Source organism: Callithrix jacchus, chromosome 6 (genome assembly GCF_049354715.1).
Source record: "Callithrix jacchus isolate 240 chromosome 6, calJac240_pri, whole genome shotgun sequence".
In the NCBI taxonomy this organism is placed as follows: Eukaryota; Metazoa; Chordata; class Mammalia; order Primates; family Cebidae; genus Callithrix; species Callithrix jacchus.
Genome location: NC_133507.1, coordinates 157029105 through 157048435, shown reverse-complemented (window position 1 = coordinate 157048435; position 19331 = coordinate 157029105). Strand labels below are relative to the sequence as shown.

The 19331-nt window shown below is 46.0% G+C and overlaps 1 protein-coding gene across 15 annotated transcripts in view; it reads right to left on the bottom strand.

Moving 5' to 3' along the window:
* The window catches only part of AGAP1 (ArfGAP with GTPase domain, ankyrin repeat and PH domain 1), a 639539-nt gene that overhangs the window by 329243 nt on the left and 290965 nt on the right, over positions 1-19331 (bottom strand). For all 15 annotated transcript variants that reach the window (XM_054258069.2, XM_054258070.2, XM_054258072.2 and 12 more), the window contains 2 exons: positions 3983-4110; positions 2351-2506 (listed from right to left, as the gene is read on the bottom strand). In XM_054258069.2, the coding sequence (XP_054114044.1) occupies positions 2351-2506; positions 3983-4110 (284 nt within the window). The remainder of the gene's footprint in view (positions 1-2350; positions 2507-3982; positions 4111-19331) is intronic.

Here is a 19331-nt window from a genome sequence, read left to right as displayed (position 1 = left end):
AGTGGGATACTACCTTCTGGCACACGCCAGTTCCAGAGCTTATGAAGGAAGGGCATGGGAAGGTGGCAAATATTCTCCTTATAAATATTCCCATTTTTAAAGATATTTTGTGGTTTTTAAATTTCTCTCCTTAGAAGACAAAGCAAAGTCAACAAGCAGTAAATGTAGCCCTCAGAAGGTGTCTGGGAATGAATGCTCGCCCCACTCCACTCCCTTAACAGAGAGACAGAAGGTTCTCGACTACCAGGATGATGAGCCTGCCCCTCCTCCAGGGCACGGGCCGCCTGCCCACAGCCCATTCTCTCTCAGTCCAGCTGCAGCTCTGGTGATTGGTTTCTCCAGCCACCGAGTCACTGTGCAGCCTGTTCTGGGAGGAAACACGTCAACCCAGAGCCCCCCAGCCTGGGTGTAGAGAGGGGCTGCAGGTGGTTGACAGAGCTGGGAAGCAGCTATTTATTTAGGTGACTACTGCTGTTCTTGGTGTGTCTGAAGAAACTGTCCAATAAAATATCTTATCCATGTACTAATTTAAGCATGAGAGATACTCACCTGTATTTTGCAGAAACCTATATACCTGCCTCCTCATCTATCGCATATGCCTGACACTACCAGGAATCATTTTATAGTATCAACGGTAGTGAGAAAATAACAAAAGCAATGCCACCAGGTCTCGTCTGTCTCCTCCAGGAAGTCTTCCCGGCAGCCCCAAGTACTATGGTTTCCAGCTGAGAGAGGTCAGGTAATTTGCCTAAGGTCAAACATCCGTCAGCAGTGGAGGCCAGGGTCTGAGCCTGGTCTGTCTGATCAGTCCTCACCCTGCTGCCCAGCACTGGCCTCTGTGGGAGCTGATCTGGCGCAAGACACCCAGCAAAGGCAAGGGGAGGCTGGGGAGGAGGAGGTGTGTGCTGTTGGCAACCACTTCCACAGTCATGAGTACCCAGTGAGAGACTGCCTCGGATATGTGGCAGAGAGACAGGGGATCTCCCAGATGTGGCAGGAACTGTAACATCACATCAAGTTCCTCTTCACAAAGGGGCAGCAAATCAGACTCCCAGTCACCCCTATAGAGTCTTCCTTTAACCCAATAGGACATATTAAGCTTTGCGTCTGGGTCAGCAGTGATCAACCAAAAATGCAAGTCAGATGGTTTAAAACAGGACACCACTGACCCGGGGGCTGGGCATTCCCTGCTGCGAGGGGCCGATCTGCTGATGCTCTGCAGCACCCTTGGTTGATACCCAGGACTAGACGTCCGCAGTACCTTACCTTCCCACTCTCATACTCCTGCGGTAACAGCCCGAAGATTCTCCAGAAACTGCCAAATGTCCTTGGAGAGCAAAACCACCCAGGTTGAGGCCCACTATTTAAAAAGCATATACTAGTCATGCACAGAGGTGATCCAGGGAGAGAGCGTTCTTCTCAAGTCAAAGGGCTTCAGTCACCTGACAGCAGCTATGCCTGGAGTCTGGGGCCCAACTGTGTAGACTCCAGATTGATTGGTAATGTCTGCTGGGCACAGGGGAGAGACAGGATGGTAGCATTTTTGTCTCTTCCGTAGTTCAGGGATTCTTTGCATCTTAATCACCCAGAGAGTTTTTAAGTACTAAACGTGCTGGCTGTGCACTATGGCTGATGCCTGTAATCCCAGCACTTCAGGAGGCCAAGGTGCAAGGATGGCTTGAGCCCAGGAGTTCAAGATTACCCTGGGCAACACAGTAAGACTCCGGCTCTCAAAAAAAAAAATTAGCCACACACAGTGATGCATGCCTGTGGTTCCAGGGACTCAGAAGGCTGAAGTGGGAGGATTTGAGGACTGAACCACTGCACTCCAGTCTAGGCAGACTTCCTTTTTTTCCCCGTCTCAAAAGGGAAAAGAAACCAAGTGGAAAGCCTCATGGCAATGAGCCTCCAGAAGGCATCTCCCCATCCCCCGCCTCCACCAGAGGCACCTCAGCAGCAGCAGAAGAGGGCCTGTGGACTGTAACAGCTTATCATCATCTGAATGGCTAGAGACACACATCTGGGAATCTTGGCAGAGTTTTGCCATCTCTTTGTATCCAGTGTGACATGTCTTTAGCTGGAGCCACAGGGTAACAAGTGCCTTTATACACACCCACAGCTCTTCATTTCTGACATAACAATCTGTACCCGTCCACACCAAGAAACTCCCATTCTACTCGACATCCAAATCTTTGCTTCTCATAATTTTCTCAGCGTTCCACAGAAATCAATGCTATTCCCATTGATATAGTTGAGATTCTACAAATACCACTGAATCACGCAACCAGGTTTATGTTAATGGACACTCTTCAGAATGGCGCTCAAATCTCCACCCAGGGTTGACACTCACGGTGAAAAGGTTGGACCGGCGCTTGGACTGCTTGCGAACGGGCGTGGGCGTGTTGGCACTGGGAGGAACGTCGATCCGAAGCTCCTTCTGGCTGGTGCTGGGAGTCGATGGAACGGAGGAGGAATAGTCGCTTAAACTCCCACCGCCATTACTTGTCTGAAATGATTAAAACCCAAGGTTTTACTAACAACACTCAGGAACCCAAGGTCTCCACTGACGCAAGGTCATAACCAACAAGTTAGCAGGAACCCCACGGAAGGGACACGTGAGATAGGCTGACTTGTGTCTACGGCTTTGCCAGGTCTGTCAGCATCAAGGCTACGGGGCCTCTTCCTGCAATATGCCAATCATCTTTCTCAGTAGTGTCTTCTAAGGAAAGCAACAGAAGAGAAAGAAGTGTCTTTAACTCAGAAGGTTTCTGAGAGTTCAAATTTGATGGTTTCTCTTTCCTCTGAAAATGAAAAGTGTTGCTTCCATGGATTCTACGGTTCCTCCACTGCTCTAGATCAGTAACCACAACCAACATTCTGAAAACGACACTGGGAAAATCTGAGTGCTCTTGAAAAATATTTCAAGACTCACAGAAAATTAAACATAGCAAGTGAAGACATGTTTTTTATTTTGAGACAGGGTCTCACTCTGTCACCCAGGCTGGAGTGCAATGGCCTAATCTTCTCACTGCAGCCTAGATCTTCTCCTGAGCACAGGTGATCCTCCCACCTCAGCCTCCCAAGTACCTGAGACCACAGGTACAGGCCACCACACCCAGCTAATTTTTCTATTTTTTATAGATATGGAAATGTAGTTCTGCCATGTTGCCCAGGCTGGTCTTGAACTACTGAGCTCAAGCAATCTGCTCTCCTTGAGCTCCCAAAAGTGCTGGAATTATGGGCATGTGCCACTCAGCCCAGCCAACATTAACACTCATGACTGTACCTTTCCAGGCTCTGACAACACGTGCCATAATTTACTGGCTTCCCACGCAAACTGAAAGCGTTACACCAAACCTTTTCACCATATCCTTAAAAAAAAAAGTGCCAACGGAATGCCTGCCCAAGAAACATAATCAGAAAGCAAGCACAGGCAAAAACAAAGCCAACTGTTTCCTTAAGAGGTTTTTGGTTTCGGTTCTTCAAAGTGACAATTATTTCATTTGCTTCCAAGTAAATAATTTTGCAAAATGTTGTTATGGAAAGAGAGTGGTGCCTATGGGACCTGAGGGAGATGGTAATTACAACGGAATGCCGCTACCAAATTTAAAGATAAAGCGAGATTGGCCATTAAGATTCACTCAGAACTGTTCAACCTATGAGCAGACGAGGACCATGACCAGAGCAGGGTGGTTTAAATCACCAGCGAGGACCGCAGCACACACCTCCCGCCACCCCTGGGCCAGCATGCCTCATAACACAGGCAGCATGAAGACGAAAACATTAAAGAATGATTCCCATAAAAATCAGTTGGCCACAGCAGTTTCTGAAGAAAATGTTAAGTCAATTACAACATGCTGTTACTTATAAAGTTGAAAAGAAAAAAAAAGTTTAATCTTAGCATTGGCTGGGAACGCTGTCTGCACGTTCTCTTTGCTGCTAAGGTGTCTTTCGGTCCGACTTCTCACGTCGCCCAACGTACCTGACTGATGTGCACGGCGGACACCTGGGCCGAACAGACGGAGGAGTGGCTGGGAGAATTGGGGAGTGACTTGCAGGGGCCTATGGACAGCTGCTGCTTCTTCCTCGTGGCAACAATCTTCTGGGCAACTGGTGGGCACACAGACAAAAGGAAATCCATGTGAATCAGTTTCCAAATTCAGGAACAGAGCAGAGATCATCAGTCTGTTGTCGAATCTGTTATTTCCTTTTTTCAGGGTAATAGCATTCCTGCTGTTTCACCGAGCACAAGACAACCACAATAAATACGACATTTTCCAGAGCCTCCTCCCGACCCCCGACCCCGAATCAGCTGGACATGGCCAGGTACACAAGCTCTGGCCGGTGGGATGAGAGCAGAAGGATCACAGGGCAGCTTTCAGGGATCTTCCCAGAGAGCTTCCCTTTGCCCATATTCTTCTAAGTTTTTCCTACTTGATGTCTGAAATGCACAAATGTTACGTAGCCTCTGCAGTGTCGTGGGACACAAGGTGACACTGGGAATGGAAGCCACGTGGGAGAGAGATGAAGCCAGACTCTGCCTCTGGTCCCCTGACTCCACAAGGGCCTCAGCAGCCCTGCACAGACCACCTCAGAAGAATGGGAAGCAAAAAAAAAAAATACACACCTATCTCCTTTGGTTATTCTAGGGGAGGGGCAGCGGGGGGTGGGGGGAGCTGGGGAGGGATAGCAGGGGGAGAAATGCCAGATGTGGGTGAAGGGGAGGAAGACAGCAAATCACACTGCCATGTGTGTACCTATGCAACTATCTTGCATGTCCTGCACATGTACCCCAAAACTTAAAATGCAATAAAAAGGAAAAAAAAAAGTTATTCTAATTTTTCCAGTTACTTGGAACAAAAATAATCCTAAATAAGGCAGGGCAATTTAACCAAACCCCTTGGAAAACAAAAATCTTTTTTATTTTCCCCAAAGCCTAAAGAATTCTTCATATACATACATACACACACACACACACACACACACACACACACACACACACATACATATTACTGCATTTTAGGTTGGGGGTACATGTGAAGAACATGCAAGATTGTTGCATAGGTACATACATGGCAGTGTAGTTTGCTGCCTTCCTCTGTGTCACCTATATCTGGCATTTCTCCCCATGCTATCCCTCCCCAACTCCCACCCCCTGCTGTTCCTCCCCTAGTTTCCCCGCCACAGACCTCAGTGTGTGACGCTCCCCTCCCTGTGTCCATGTGTTCTCATTGTTCAACACCCACCTATGAGTGAGAACAGCTATCATATAGAATTATACTCAAGGACATGTAATTATATCAAAGACCTTTTTTATTTAAATATATGACTGAACACATTGGAAGTTTATCTTAATCAATACAAATCTAAACTCAACCAGCCATAACTTCTCTTGGCAAATAGGCTCACTGATAAAGCACACTGAATTTAATTGGAAAGGAAGCCAACGATTAGAAAACTCTTCCTACACCCATAGGTGTCACTACCGCAGAGTAAATACAGTTTTTATTTGAATAGATGTGTGTCTTTGGGGTCTAGCAGTAATTAAGTTCAATGATATTCCATCCTTGTCTTTGCCTAGGTAGTTGCTATTTTCAAAGATATCCATGGAAAGGAACACATCCTCTCTCCCCAGCAATAGGTGCTAATATAGACGGGGCCCATATAGTGTTTGCAGATAATTTCTTTTCCAAATGAATAAAATTTTAATAAGAAACTGGTTTGTCCACAGCCTACGGGCTTCATGTAAATGAATGACAGTATAAATATGATTAAGTGAAAATGCAATCTATAAAAAATGGCTCACGGAGATGAAGAAGCGGCTTCATTAGTTACATCCCACCTCCAATAGGCCTCTTATCATCCTGAAAGGATGGTATCAATTAATTTATCTTCCGGTAGTGTATTGATCATAACCTTCATCAGCTAATCATGTTTAAATTACAGAGGAATATCGCAGCACTCCGTCACTTCAGAACCATTGGCATATTGATCTGGGGTCTTGAAGACATTTATTAGAATATTTTAAAAGTCATTATGTGAACTCAAAGATAAAATCTAAGGTTTCAACAGATGCAAAATGTGTTGGTCTAGGTATACTAAAATTGCAAAAACCAAAAGTAAATCAGACAAAAATCCTAATTGCCTGGGTGAGTGCTAAAGTATTGCTACTTTCTTTTTGAAAAATAGCAAAAAGGGGCTTTGATAATCAACTACACTGAAATCTGATTTTACTCCCAGCCTCAGAGTGGCTACTGTTCAGCCCGATGACCACACTGACTTCACCCTCGTAAGAAATGCACAGCTGTCAGAATTAAACAGCACGAGGACGGATGCTTTGAGAGATTCGTAGACATTTTCTATAAATGTTTTCCATGCCAAGGGAAGATCTGAGTCAGTTTCTAAGACAAGTCAAATATGTTATTAAAACCCCTATTTTATGAAACTTCAAACAGAAATGAATGTTTGTTCTATCCTTCCTACTTGGAGTCCAGAAGAGTCAGTTCACGAGTAAAGAGAACATTTTTACAACAAAGCTTCTCATCATACTACAGACAGGATGCATAAAGTATGAGCATCTAGCATTGTTAACTGCTAAAATTCTTCTGTCCATATAATTATTGTTCTACCATATCAATTACAAAATAAAACGCAGTCACGGCCTCCAATAACTGGTAGTAGTTTTTAAACTCCACTGTTTTTTTTCATATTAGTCCTATTTCCCCTCTACCTATAACTGCTATGCTCTTCCTGCTTCCAAACAGAAATGGAAAAGAAATGATTTATAAGTATATTGTTCTAAAATGAACAGCCTACTTTAAAACTACAAGGTAACCGGTAAGAATAAGGGAAAACTTATTTAATGAAGAACAAAAAGCATCTGACTTGAAGAGGAGGAGGAGGAGGAGGAGGAAGAGGAGGAGGAGGAGGAGCAGGAGGAGGAGCAGGAGCAGGAGCAGGAGCAGCAGCAGGAACAGTAGCAGCAGCATGCAGAATAGAGGAAGGGAAGGGACAACTTTGTAACATTTGCCCATGTCTCCCCCATCTTGGAAATGCAAACTGACTACACAAACAGCCACAAATTTGCCAACTGCTATTGCTGCTATTTGCTCGATGTCCCAGGGATGGCTGGAATCTCTGGGCCTAAAGTCATCCCTAAATGAATTGTTTGGACAGGCAAAAAAACTAGTGTGACCACTGCCATCCAAGACATTCTTTGTTTTGAGACGGAGTCTTGCTTTGTCTCTAGGCTGGAGTGCAGCGGCGCAGTCTCAGCTCACTGCAACCTCCAACTCCCTGGTTCAAGCGATTCTCCTGCCTCAGCCTCCCAGGTAGCTGGGACTACAGGCACGCGCCACCACACCCAGCTAATTTTTGTATTTTCAGTAGAGACGGGGTTTCACCATGTCGGCCAGGATGGTCTCAATCTCCTGACCTTGTGATCTACCCACCTCAGCCTCCCAAAGCACTGGGATTACAGGCATGAGCCACCACGCCCGGCCCATCCGAGACATCTTAAGTCCATCCCTGAACAACTCTGCAGCAGGCTGAGTAAGCTCACAAGAGCTTCTAGAGGGAAGAAAGTTGGGAGGGTCTGTGAGTGGAGGAACCCTCCGTCCATTCCTACCCCCAAAAAAACAACTCAAAGAAAATGGGTGGAATGTCACGGGACAGAGCTGTTCTTCTGTGACTGTAATCGTTAATTACTCATAAACTTTAGAATATTTACATATTAATAGGTTTAAAATGTTGATCTCACCCCAGACTATGCAGTCTGGGAAGCTTTTCCTAACCATTGAGTTTCCGTCTATATTTAATTATTCAAGAAATGAATTTGCTGTTTTATATAAATACATATGTAGACATAAATATGTTCAATGTAAACGTGTGTGGGTGCTTTGGTAAGAAACACAATTGCATGGACTTACTTAAAAAAAATCAGGTACAGTGGCTCACAACTGAAATCCCAGCACTTTGAGAGGCCGAGGTGGGCAGATCACCTGAGGTCGGCAGTTTGAATCCAGCCTGGCCAACATGGTGAAACCCTGTCCCTACTAAAAATACAAAAATTAGCCAGATGTGGTGGTGCATGCCAGTAATCCTAGCTACTTGGGAGGCTGAGACAGGAGAACCGCTTGAACTTGGGAGGTGGAGGCTGCAGTTAGCCAAGATCATGCCGCTGCACCCCAGCCTGGGCAACGGAGTGAGACTCTGTCTCAAAAAAAATTAATAAAAAAAAAATCTGGAAGCTTTGTCCTTGAGATTCCATCTTTTCTCAAATTTGGCAGCAAAGTCGCTGTGACTCCCACATGAGCTACTCCTAAATCCAAATCAGTGTCAACAGGTACTGAAAACATTTGCCCTTGCTACTGACACTGCCAAGTACCCTCTGAGACTCCAACAGCAATGCGCAGCGTTCTTTTAAGTCACTTCCTCTATAATTTTAAAATTGTGTCTGGATAACAGAGAAAAGACACCTTTAACTAGCCCCTTCAATTGTGCGTGTGCGCGTGTGCGCGCGCGTCTGTGTGCCTGTGTGTGCGCGTGTGCCTGTGTGGGTCTGTGTGCCTGTGTGTGTGTGCGTGTCTGTGTGCCTGTGTGTGTCTGTGTGTGTGTTTGTGCCTGTGTGTGTGTGTACACTGTAGAAGGTGAAAGCCAAGACGGCCCCACCACAGGGTCAGAAGGGAGAGGTGTGCCCATCTTTAGGAAGCAAAGCAGGCAGGTGCCTGGGGCAGGGCGCAGGGAGTTCTGGGGGCTGGAAATGGGCCCTTCATGACCTGAGAATAATTTTGTGACAACTTTTTAAGCCCAAGTATACTTTCATGTATGTTTCTATTCTTCAATTAAAAAAAAGAGAGATTAAGAACTTAACAAAAAAAGTGAGGTATACATTTACTTTCCCCACAAACTGTAAATGTTCTTTTTTGTAGCACTAAACAGCACCCTTTAATTAGTGGTTAAAAATAAGACTCCAGCTCCCAAACAAGACTTCATTAAACCCTGACATAAGGCCCAATTTATCCTTCCACCTTGTTTCTAAATCACACACAATGAGGCAAGAAACAGCCTCTGGTCGCACGAGGAGCCTCCGGGCCAGCCTCGTGCCCTCTATAAACAGGGCAGATCTTGGCTCTGCTCCTCCTCTTTGCTGCTCAAAGTCTGAACAGGGCTGGGTGGTCTACACTTCCCATCTATTAACTCACTTCATCCTCTCAGCTCTTCCATTTTGCAGGTGAGAAAAAAACCAGGCAGTGAGTCCACGAGGGCAGTCCGACAGCTGCACAACTGCTCATGACGCCACCATGTGGCAATCAAACACCCCACTTCCCTGAGCTCCCCAATAGACTGTCCTGGCTTCCACAGCAGGAAATCAGGTGTTCTTTTGCCCTGTACCCTCAGTTTCTCATCAATTTCTAAATTTTATTTGGGTGACTAACCCAGATGATGAAAAGGACTGAGTGTGGTGACTGGCACACAGGAGATACTCCCCAAGGCTGCTCCAATTCCACTGTATGACACACCCCATTCCCAGCCAGGCCTTTTGGAAAGCCCAGGATGCTGCTGGATTCTGCCTCTCCTGCTCTCTGCAATTCCTGGGCCCAGCCTGCCATTGCCATGGTCACTGGGAGCTGCCCAGGGGCTAAGGCTCACATTTCAGGACCTCTGAGCAGGATGTGGCATTCCTGGTCACTCCCTCCTGTCCTCTTCTGCATCCTCCTTGGGCTTCCATGAACGCTGAAGTCCCTGGTTTTCTTCCTCTGGCTGGAACTTCTCTTTCCCATCCTCCCTTGCTGGTTCTTAAAGTGAGGATGCTTCCCTGGCGTCCTCTTTTTTCCATGCCTTCCGCCTGGGCAATCTCGCCAATGTCTCAGTTGCCACCTCAGTGCCAGGAGCTCCCGACACTGCCATCACTGTAAAGCGCTCTGCCTCACATCCCGCCCTCTAGACTTGTGTAGCCAATGACCAACTCAGCATCTCCCCTTGGATCTATCAGAGGCACCTTCGTCCACACTGCCCAGCCTGCGCCTCCTCGCCTCTCAGACTTGCTTCCTGCCTAGCTCCACTGACGGCACAACCCACTCCTCAGCATGAACAGAACAGACCTAACGAATTATTGGTTCAACCACCAGAGTTTTTCAGAGATTCATCTTCGTGGCCACTGCCTTGATCTACGACTTATCCTTCCACAGCTAGTGACCAAAGCCGCTTCCCTATCAGTCTCCCTGACTGCATCCTAAGGGCCCTGAACACATGGCAGCGCGACCTCAAAGGCAAATCTTACCACTACACTGTTCTATTTCTAGTTCTTCAATTGCTCCTTGGCAAAACTGGGCTCTTTCATGTTGGGGAAGATGGCTTGTCCACTCCTGGTATTTCTCTGCATTAGCACTACTGGGTAAGGGCCACAGTCTCTTCTGAAATAAGCAGAGATCTCAGACAAATCCCATGCAAAAGCTTTGTGGGGTACCAGAAGACACACAAAGGATGGGGAAAAGTAGGGGCAGAGAACAAGGAAGACAGAGAAAGCATATAGATTCCAGTGACACTGAAGGGCCACCATGAGACGATAACTAAGGACTTGGTATAAATCAAGACAGCGTTTGGGAGAGGATTCCTCTGCTACTGGGAAAGCTGGAGCACACTGAGGCCAGTGCTCAGGAGAAGGGCAAGTAATTCCCGGTGAGCACTGCTAGGTAGGAATTCAAGTATGAACGACACCTCCGGTAAAACAGCATTTCAAATGTTCACCATAGACACACTAATGAAATTTAATTGGCATGAGACTAAACATTTAATTTTACTCTACAAAACTATTTTAAAAGCTAAATTTATGCAGCTGGGGGGCACTGCATATCTTGTCTCTAGCTTTGGTGTCTCCACCCAAAGGTGACATTTACTTCACCTTTCATTGAAAGGCTCTTCCAGGCTGGGCATGGTGGCTCACACCTGTAATCCCAGCACTTTGGGAGGCTGAGACAGGCAGATCACCTGAGGTCAGGAGTTTGAGACCAGCCTGGTCAACATGGTGAAACCCCAGCTCTATTAAAAATACAAAAATTAGCCAGGCAACGTGGCATGTACCTGTAGTCTCAGCTACTTGGGAGGCTGAGGCAAGGGAAATGCCTGAACCTGGAAGGTGGAGGTTGCAGTGAGCTGTTAGCTAAGATCACACCACTGCATTCCAGCCTGGATGACAGAGCAAGAATTCATTTCAAAAAACAAAAAAACAAAGCAAAGAAATCAACAGTGCCATCTCATTGTTTATCATGACTCTGTGTGTCAGGAGTTTGGGCAAGGCATATTAGGGGCAGTTTGTCCCTGGTCCTTCTCAAAAAAAAAAAAAAAAGAAAAGAAAAAGAAAGGGCTCTTCCATTTGAACCATAGGGTGCTTACCTGGAGACCTCCCATAAAGAATGACAGCCACTACTGGCTGTAAATCTTCCAGTAACAAATGAAAGATCCTCTCACGTCTCAACTCAGTTTTAAATTAGAGTGATCATTAAACTATCTTATTAATTAAGAAGAAATTAATTACCAAATTATCTATGTAGTTCAGAATGTGTGACTTAGGAGTGAAGAGAAATCTGAAGCAGAGATTTTTTCACCATGAAAATCTCAGAGTTAAACGCTAGAGGACGTGTACTCTACACTGTTCACAACTCAAGCCCATCTCTGAAATGTGTTTCCCTATGATCTGTGTTTTGAGTTTAAAGAAAAGTTAAGTCAAGGCCGGGCTCGGTGGCTCAAGCCTGTAATCCCAGCACTTTGGGAGGCCGAGGTGCGTGGATCACGAGGTCAAGAGATCGAGACCATCCTGGTCAACATGGTGAAACCCCGTCTCTACTAAAAATACAAAAATTAGCTGGGCGTGGTGGCGCGTGCCTGTAATCCCAGCTACCTGGGAGGCTGAGGCAGGAGAATTGCCTGAACCCAGGAGGCGGAGGTTGCGGTGAGCCGAGATCGCACCATTGCACTCCAGCCTGGGTAACAAGAGCAAAACTCCGTCTCAAAAAAAAAAAAAAAAAAAAAAGCTAAGTCAAAACACAGCCATGCAAGGAAACACATACATCCGTGAGCATCTCTTGGGTTTTCTGGCTACAGCATGTTCCTTAACGACAATTAGCGAACCATGGGACCCACGGCATGGCCTGGCACTTACATACCTCTGGAGATCCTGCCAAACTGTGCTGTCTACTCAAGAATACAGTCGGCCCGTGTTCAAGACAATGAGCCAATTCCATGGAGCTGGAAGCTCTTTGGGAAATGCTTGAGGCCATGCTGTATTTAACTTCCCAGGGCCAAGGCCTGCCGGTCACTGACATGCACACCCCGAATGCATGGATCCACAGCGGGGCTGGGGTAGGAAGGTTATGAGAAGGTGGGGGGAGAAGCTAAAACGGGCAACTAGACGTGCTTTAAGGACCTGATGTGCAGAGAAGAGTGGCAAGTGTGACCTGTCCTTAAGGCAATGGGGATTATTCAAATTGTCCAACAAGTGAAGACATCTATGCTTTGGAAAGCTACCTGGGGTGGTTAGAAGATACAGGTCATTTCTACCTGGATGCTCAGGAAAGGGGGAGTGTGCAGGGGTGTGGGGAGAGGAGGCTGCTGACTTCAGCAGCCTGGTTCCAGCTGTTTCCTGAAAAGCACACACATATTTTGTTTCGAGACTTGCATATCTAAAACCCTCCACCCTTCTACTGGATTAATACTTTGGCTGCACACAGAATTCTAGGCTACTTACATATCATCTGATGATTCGAACCTACCAAGATGAGTTCTGAAAAGGTGACACACGCTCAGTGATACAGTTTTAGCTAAACTTTAATAGTTTCTTTAACCCATGTTTCTTTAACCCCGTAAGCACAGCGACCCCACAAGGAGAAACTCATTATCGTTGTTCTAGAAGAAGAGGCTTTCATCATTTTTTTTGGTCACGACCTTTAAAATCAGCACTTAGCTATTCACCCCAAATCTACCCATTCCAACCCATCCTTCACACAGATGCTGCATTCACAAACGAGTCTGGTCCAAGCACTTCCACATCACAACGGGACAAATTCTATACCATCAGAATAATCTTCCGATCAGAACGAATACTAACGAGGAAGGTAAGACATCCTACAAGTGACGAACAGGTCATACATTTAACTCAGGGGTGTGTAAACAGGAAATGCTCTTCTATGCATTTGCTTTTTGGTTCCTTGTCGGTGAAAGCCTAATGAGAGGCTGTGGCCAGGAATCAACTGTGCGAGCAAGTCATTAGGACTTGCTGTGCCCCAAGCATGCCATTAGGAGAGCGCGGCTGCTGGGTGGTAATCCTTTGATGCCTTACCTCACCTATATCAAAGCAGTCCTTTGATGCCTTACCTCCTGAGTATCAAAGCACAAAATGTGACTCTATATACATATTTTTTAAAGCAAACAACTCTCTAATCGAAGATAGACTGGTAAAAAGCCAAGCTTGCTTTAATTTCTTCTAGCGAAGTTTTAAGTTTTCCTGAAGTAAGGAAGTAGTCTGAATTCTTAATCTGAAATTCAGTTCTTGTCTGTATTCTTTTTATCTCATTGTATTAAAACAAATTTATCTTCATTTATGTCGCAATTACCTATTAGGGTTGTTAATTTGCTGGAAATGAAGCTATTGTTTAATTGCTCCTATTAATCGGGGGATTTAAATGCCGACTGTAATAAACAGTTACCTTCAGGACGGAGCAAAGTCAAGGCTGCTGACATTAATTTCAGAATTTTAGAATGAGGGGAAATTTCTACCATGTCCAGGCCAGCTGGATTTTCGAAAAGGGGAAAGAACATAATTTAAGAAAAACAAAACAAAAACCCTGTGCTCAAACAAATACGGCGTATTTCACGTTTAATATGTGTATCCGGTTACGGTGTAAAGCAGGATTTGTGGTAAAGGGACATCAGTCACGCTGCAGGAAACACATATCCCTTCCTCTTCCATGCATTTCTTCACAGCACAGTGGTTCCTTAAAATTTCACCCCAAAGTCAAGCTGCCAGAAATCAGGAACGTTTGATTCCCACAGTCACCCTGGGCTGGAGGGCAGGAGCAGGCCGCTGACCATTTGCCAGGCTCCAGGCTTCAGAAGGACCAGGGATCCCGTGCTCAGAAGCACAAACACACTAACATTCCCTCCTCTGAAAGAGAAGCCGAAGGGCACCGCATGTGGGAGGCCCTGCAGCCGGTCTGTCTCCTGTCAGTCTGAACCTACACCTCTGAGGGCTCCATCCTGCTTCCATCAGCACTTCTCCCCTACCATCTGGGGAAGGAGATGGGGTTCCAAATGATACTGTCCAGCGTCCCCTCTGGGGTCCTGTCTCATGAGCCAACAGGACGCCCACCAGACAGTTCCAGACACTGGGATGTGCACAGATGGACCCTCCCACTTCTCTCCCCACTCCCCCACCTCACCTTCCCTATCCTCCTCTCCCCGCCCCCCTCACCTTTCCTTCTCCTCCTCTCCCCGCCCTGCTGCACCTTCTCTCCCTTCCTCTCCTCACCCCCTCACCTTTCCTCCTCCTCCCGTCCCCGCCCTGCTGCACCTTCTCTCCCCTCCTCTCCTCCCCCCCTCACCTTTCCTCCTCCTCTCCCCGCCCTGCTGCACCTTCTCTCCCCTCCTCTCCTCCCCCCCTCACCTTTCCTCCTCCTCTCCCCGCCCTGCTGCACCTTCTCTCCCCTCCTCTCCTCACCCCCTCACCTTTCCTCCTCCTCTCCCCGCCCTGCTGCACCTTCTCTCCCCTCCTCTCCTCACCCCCTCACCTTTCCTCCTCCTCCCGTCCCCGCCCTGCTGCACCTTCTCTCCCCTCCTCTCCTCCCCCCCTCACCTTTCCCCTCCTCCCGTCCCCGCCCTGCTGCACCTTCTCTCCCCTCCTCTCCTCCCCCCTCACCTTTCCTCCTCCTCCCGTCCCCGCCCTGCTGCACCTTCCCTCCCCAGCCCCGGCTCCTCCCCCTGCCCTACCGCACCTTCTCTCCCCCTTCCCCTCCCCGCCTCACCTTCCCTCAGCATTGCTCTCATCCATGCCTTCTCCAGTTTTCAAACTCAGCCACCCTCATCCAAGATCTACACCACATCATCCTGGCTTACTAGTGGGCTCCTAGCTGCTTATCCTTCTGGTGGACTTTCCTCAGTGAAAATCCTCAAATTGTCTAGGTTTTTTCCTATTCTCAGGGATCAGGAGTTTGTTCATCCAAGTTGTACGCACTCCAGCATGAAGGACTTAAGCTGTGTCTGTGGCTGGCTGTACCTTAAGGACCCAGTACGCTGCTCTGCTTCTCTGTGTACTTACTGAGCTAAGTACTGTGTATGATCACGACCTTTCAAAATGTCCTGCCCTACTCAAGGAAGTCCTACCCATCAGGCACAGGTAAGTCAGGATGACACCTGTGAGGCACGCATGACCCAGAGGCTGCAGCGCTGATGCCAACGGCCTAGGAAGGTCCCAGAATGTAGAATACTTGGTCAAACTCCAGGTTCCAGAATGCTCACAGTCAAGTTCTCAATGCCACATTGCTCTTGGCCCCAGAATGCTCATAGTCTAGAATGTTCTTGGCCTTGCTCTTGGCCCCGCAACATACTTGGTCATCTTCTTGGCCCCAGAATGCTCATAGTCTAGAATGTTCTTGGCCTTGCTCTTGGTCCCACAACATACTTGGTCATCTTCTTGGCCCCAGAATGCTCATAGTCTAGAATGTTCTTGGCCTTGCTCTTGGTCCCACAATGTACTTGGCCATCTTCTTGGCCCCAGAATGCTCATAGTCTAGAATGTTCTTGGCCTTGCTCTTGGTCCCACAATGTACTTGGCCATCTTCTTGGCCCCAGAATGCTCATAGTCTAGAATGTTCTTGGCCTTGCTCTTGGTCCCACAATGTACTTGACCATCTTCTTGGCCCCAGAATGCTCTTTTCCCTTTAACGTGGCAAGGTTTCTTCACTATGCTTCATGGCAACCCTCACTCATCCCATTCACTGACTCTTCACTGAGCAACTATCATATGCCAGTGGGAGACTCTCAGATCCAGACAAATCTGCCAGCTGTACCATCAGGAAAATGTCAACCACCCAACCAGAATACCCAGTCCACCTCCTGCCCTCCTTGTCAGCAGCTTTCTCTCCCAACGTGTTTGGTAAGTGACAGCCTTTGGGGTACAGAAAATGCTGTAAAGAGAGGTGTGTTTCTATGGTGCAGGAGGGGGAGGAATAATTTGCAAGAGGGAAATACTAAGAAAATTATGAATGTTGCATAGACACAGAAGAGGCACTTAACGCAGGAAAAATTTAGCTGGATAAATGAGACATGCGACAGTGTTGAGCCTGTGGACAGGCAGTCATTAGCATCCGACGAAGAAAAGCTTTCATGATACAGGAAACCCATATGGCCTCGGAAGCAGCGGCAAAGGGTGGAGGCAGCCCCTGTCAGCTCAACTCAAAAACAGGAGGGGGAGAAGTCTGAGAACTCAAAGGCAAGAAGTGAGAACTGGAGTCCACTAATCACAGGTCTGAGGGGTCACAGACCCAGGCCAGCTCAGCTCTCAGCACTGCCTAAGTATGTATTGAAGAGGCAGGAGCTGGTGCCAAGACCCTGATGGGGGGGGCGACAGCCCCCACAAAGATGTTTGATGGAGATAAAACTAGTGTATGCTGGGAAAAGAGGTCAAGGAGAATGCAAGAGACAGAACAAGACGGGAAGAGAATGGCGGCCCAGGCGGACCAATCACAGAGCTCATGCTTTCTCACTACAGCCTGGAACTCCAGGGGTCTCCTGAACCCCATAATCAGATGAGCTTCTTCAGGACCTCACCTGCTCAGAAGTAAGGACACTGTGTTCTTCTCGTCACGGGGCACAGGAAGACAGACGGGATCTCATCACAGGCACATTCCCCTTCGGACAGCTTTTAACTTCCAAAAAAAATGGACTTACCTATCACAATTGAAGCTGTTTCCCTTTTTCCAAAAATAATTATCCCTACAACAATCTCCATGAAATGACATTTCAGAATCTCTTGGGAGAGCTGAGGGTACTCCTTCCCTCCATGCCCAACTACAATTCATTATTAATTATTCCACTTAATTGAATAAATTGTCATCGAAAACAAGTAGGCAGAATTTAAAAGCAGCTAACATAGCTTAGGTTAATCTGAAATGGAGAAAGATATGCAAAAAAACATCAATTAAAGAGCTTCTGAAGAGCAGAGCTTTCTAGACTAGGACGCTGTTACATTCTCCTGTGATACAGGTTAAGGCAGAGTTGGATACAGACTCTCATTAGAAAACATGTAACATTTCAAATGCTACAATTAAACACAGTGCAAATCTGCTCAAAAGGCCAGGAGATGATTAACTTTCGCTCCCACTTACTCTCAAGTTGGATGCAAATCAGCCTCTTCCAAGACGAGGCAAGTGAGTACCACAGTAAATTGGCAATACAATTTAGATGGCAGGCAAGGATCTAAAAGATAAATGGCTGAAACAAAGAGGGGAAAGATGAACCTGTCACTTCTTCTCAACTCATCAAGCTGTCTCACAGAGAAAGTTGATGATCCCGGAGCAGAAATGTTTCTGCCACCCCCTGAAGGTGAAGGCTCGCCCAACAAGTCTTTAATCTGCACGGTGAGGCTGCTCAATGTTCTTCCACACCAGGTGAGGCTACGGGACTCCTTTTTAAAAGGCCCAACTTAGGGCTTACAAAGTAAACTAACACAAATTGTCAGTGGAATGAAAGAAAGACCTAAGATAAGTGCAGATAAATTTGGGGATATCAAAGGCACATGACACACTATAAAGGCAGAATGCAGAAGTGACTGGCAAAGGATTTTAAAAGATACAAAGAGAAAAAGCTACTACCAAAAACCTGACAGCATACCAGACTGATGATGCTAAATCATTTCAGTAAAGAAACTACACAGAATTGTAAAGAAAAATAGATGAGAAGATCAAGACACATGAGGAACAGGAGATGCAAGAGTCCTAAGTAAGGGGAAATGCAAGATGTAAAGGCCAGAAGCAGATTTTGAAACCAAGAACCTTGAGACAGATACAGTTAAGTACAATAATTGGTTTTCTTTTAAAAAATTAATATAGTTAAATTAATACAGGCTGAACAACTTACCAAGTCTAATTTGCTTCCTATTTTTAGATATGCACGCCAACAGAAAAAAGGAGTTCAGAAACTTCTCTAATCTTTCCACCTGTCACAGGCACGCTCTCCTTCGAACAGCTTTTAACTTTTAAGAAAAATAGACGTATCCACCACAATTCCTATTTCCAGAAATAATTATCCTTACAACAATCTCCATAAAAAAGACATTTTCTTCTTAAAGTGGGGGAGAGAAGATGTCTTGGTTGGAACCGCAGAAAATTATTCCTCTCCTCCCTGGTCTGCTAATAATGAGTCGGCAGCGGTGGCCCTGTGCACTGGAAGAAGTGACAGTGACACACAGGTTGAATTATACAATGTATTGTGACGCAATTAGGAAGAAGGATGAGATGACAAAACAGATTTCCACTCGGTCTTCAACAGGGCTTTGTGCATTAAGTCATTCCAATACTCTCCCCAGCGCCCATCCATTATTATTACTTAACCAGATCACCTCCCAGAAACCTCCCTTTTCTGCGACATGAAGTTCCTTTGGGGGAAGTTTTGCCCTTTGTGAGGTTGTAGTAACGCTACCCACGAAGTTAGGAGATGCATGATGAATTTGAAGGCCCACATACAATTTTTAAAACGCTCTATAATTCTACATGATTAACACATAAATCTAGATAAATTCTTTTTGCATAGGCCATGGCCACTGAAGAGTTAAGTATTTAGCAGAGAAACTTTTCATGGTTTTTTTTTTCCCCCTTTAATAAGAAATTAAGTTTATCAATTGCCATTGTAATTACTCACAGCACCTCAGGTAATTAAAAGGGATCTAAATCTAATTTTATTTACATTTAGAATACCTGAGGTCATCTCCGATCAAGATTTCACATTGGTGACTAATAACGTTTAAGTGTTAATTAGAGTTCAGCGGAGAATACTGATTGATTCTGAATCTGGAATCTGCTGTGATTTAGGAAGAGTGAGGAAGTCAAAGGATTCTTTTCTGTTACTGCAAATTCTATGCATTAGTGAAATTCTTCAAAGAATCACGTATGTCTTTTAATTCTGGCAAGATTCATCTTTTTAAATATTGTGAATACATGTGAGACAGCACTTCAGATTAAATTAGGTTTATCTGGACCCATCTTCTTGTAGGAGAGCTACAACATTTTTAATGCAGTAACAATTATTTTGATTTCCTCCTAAATTTTATTAACACATTTTTA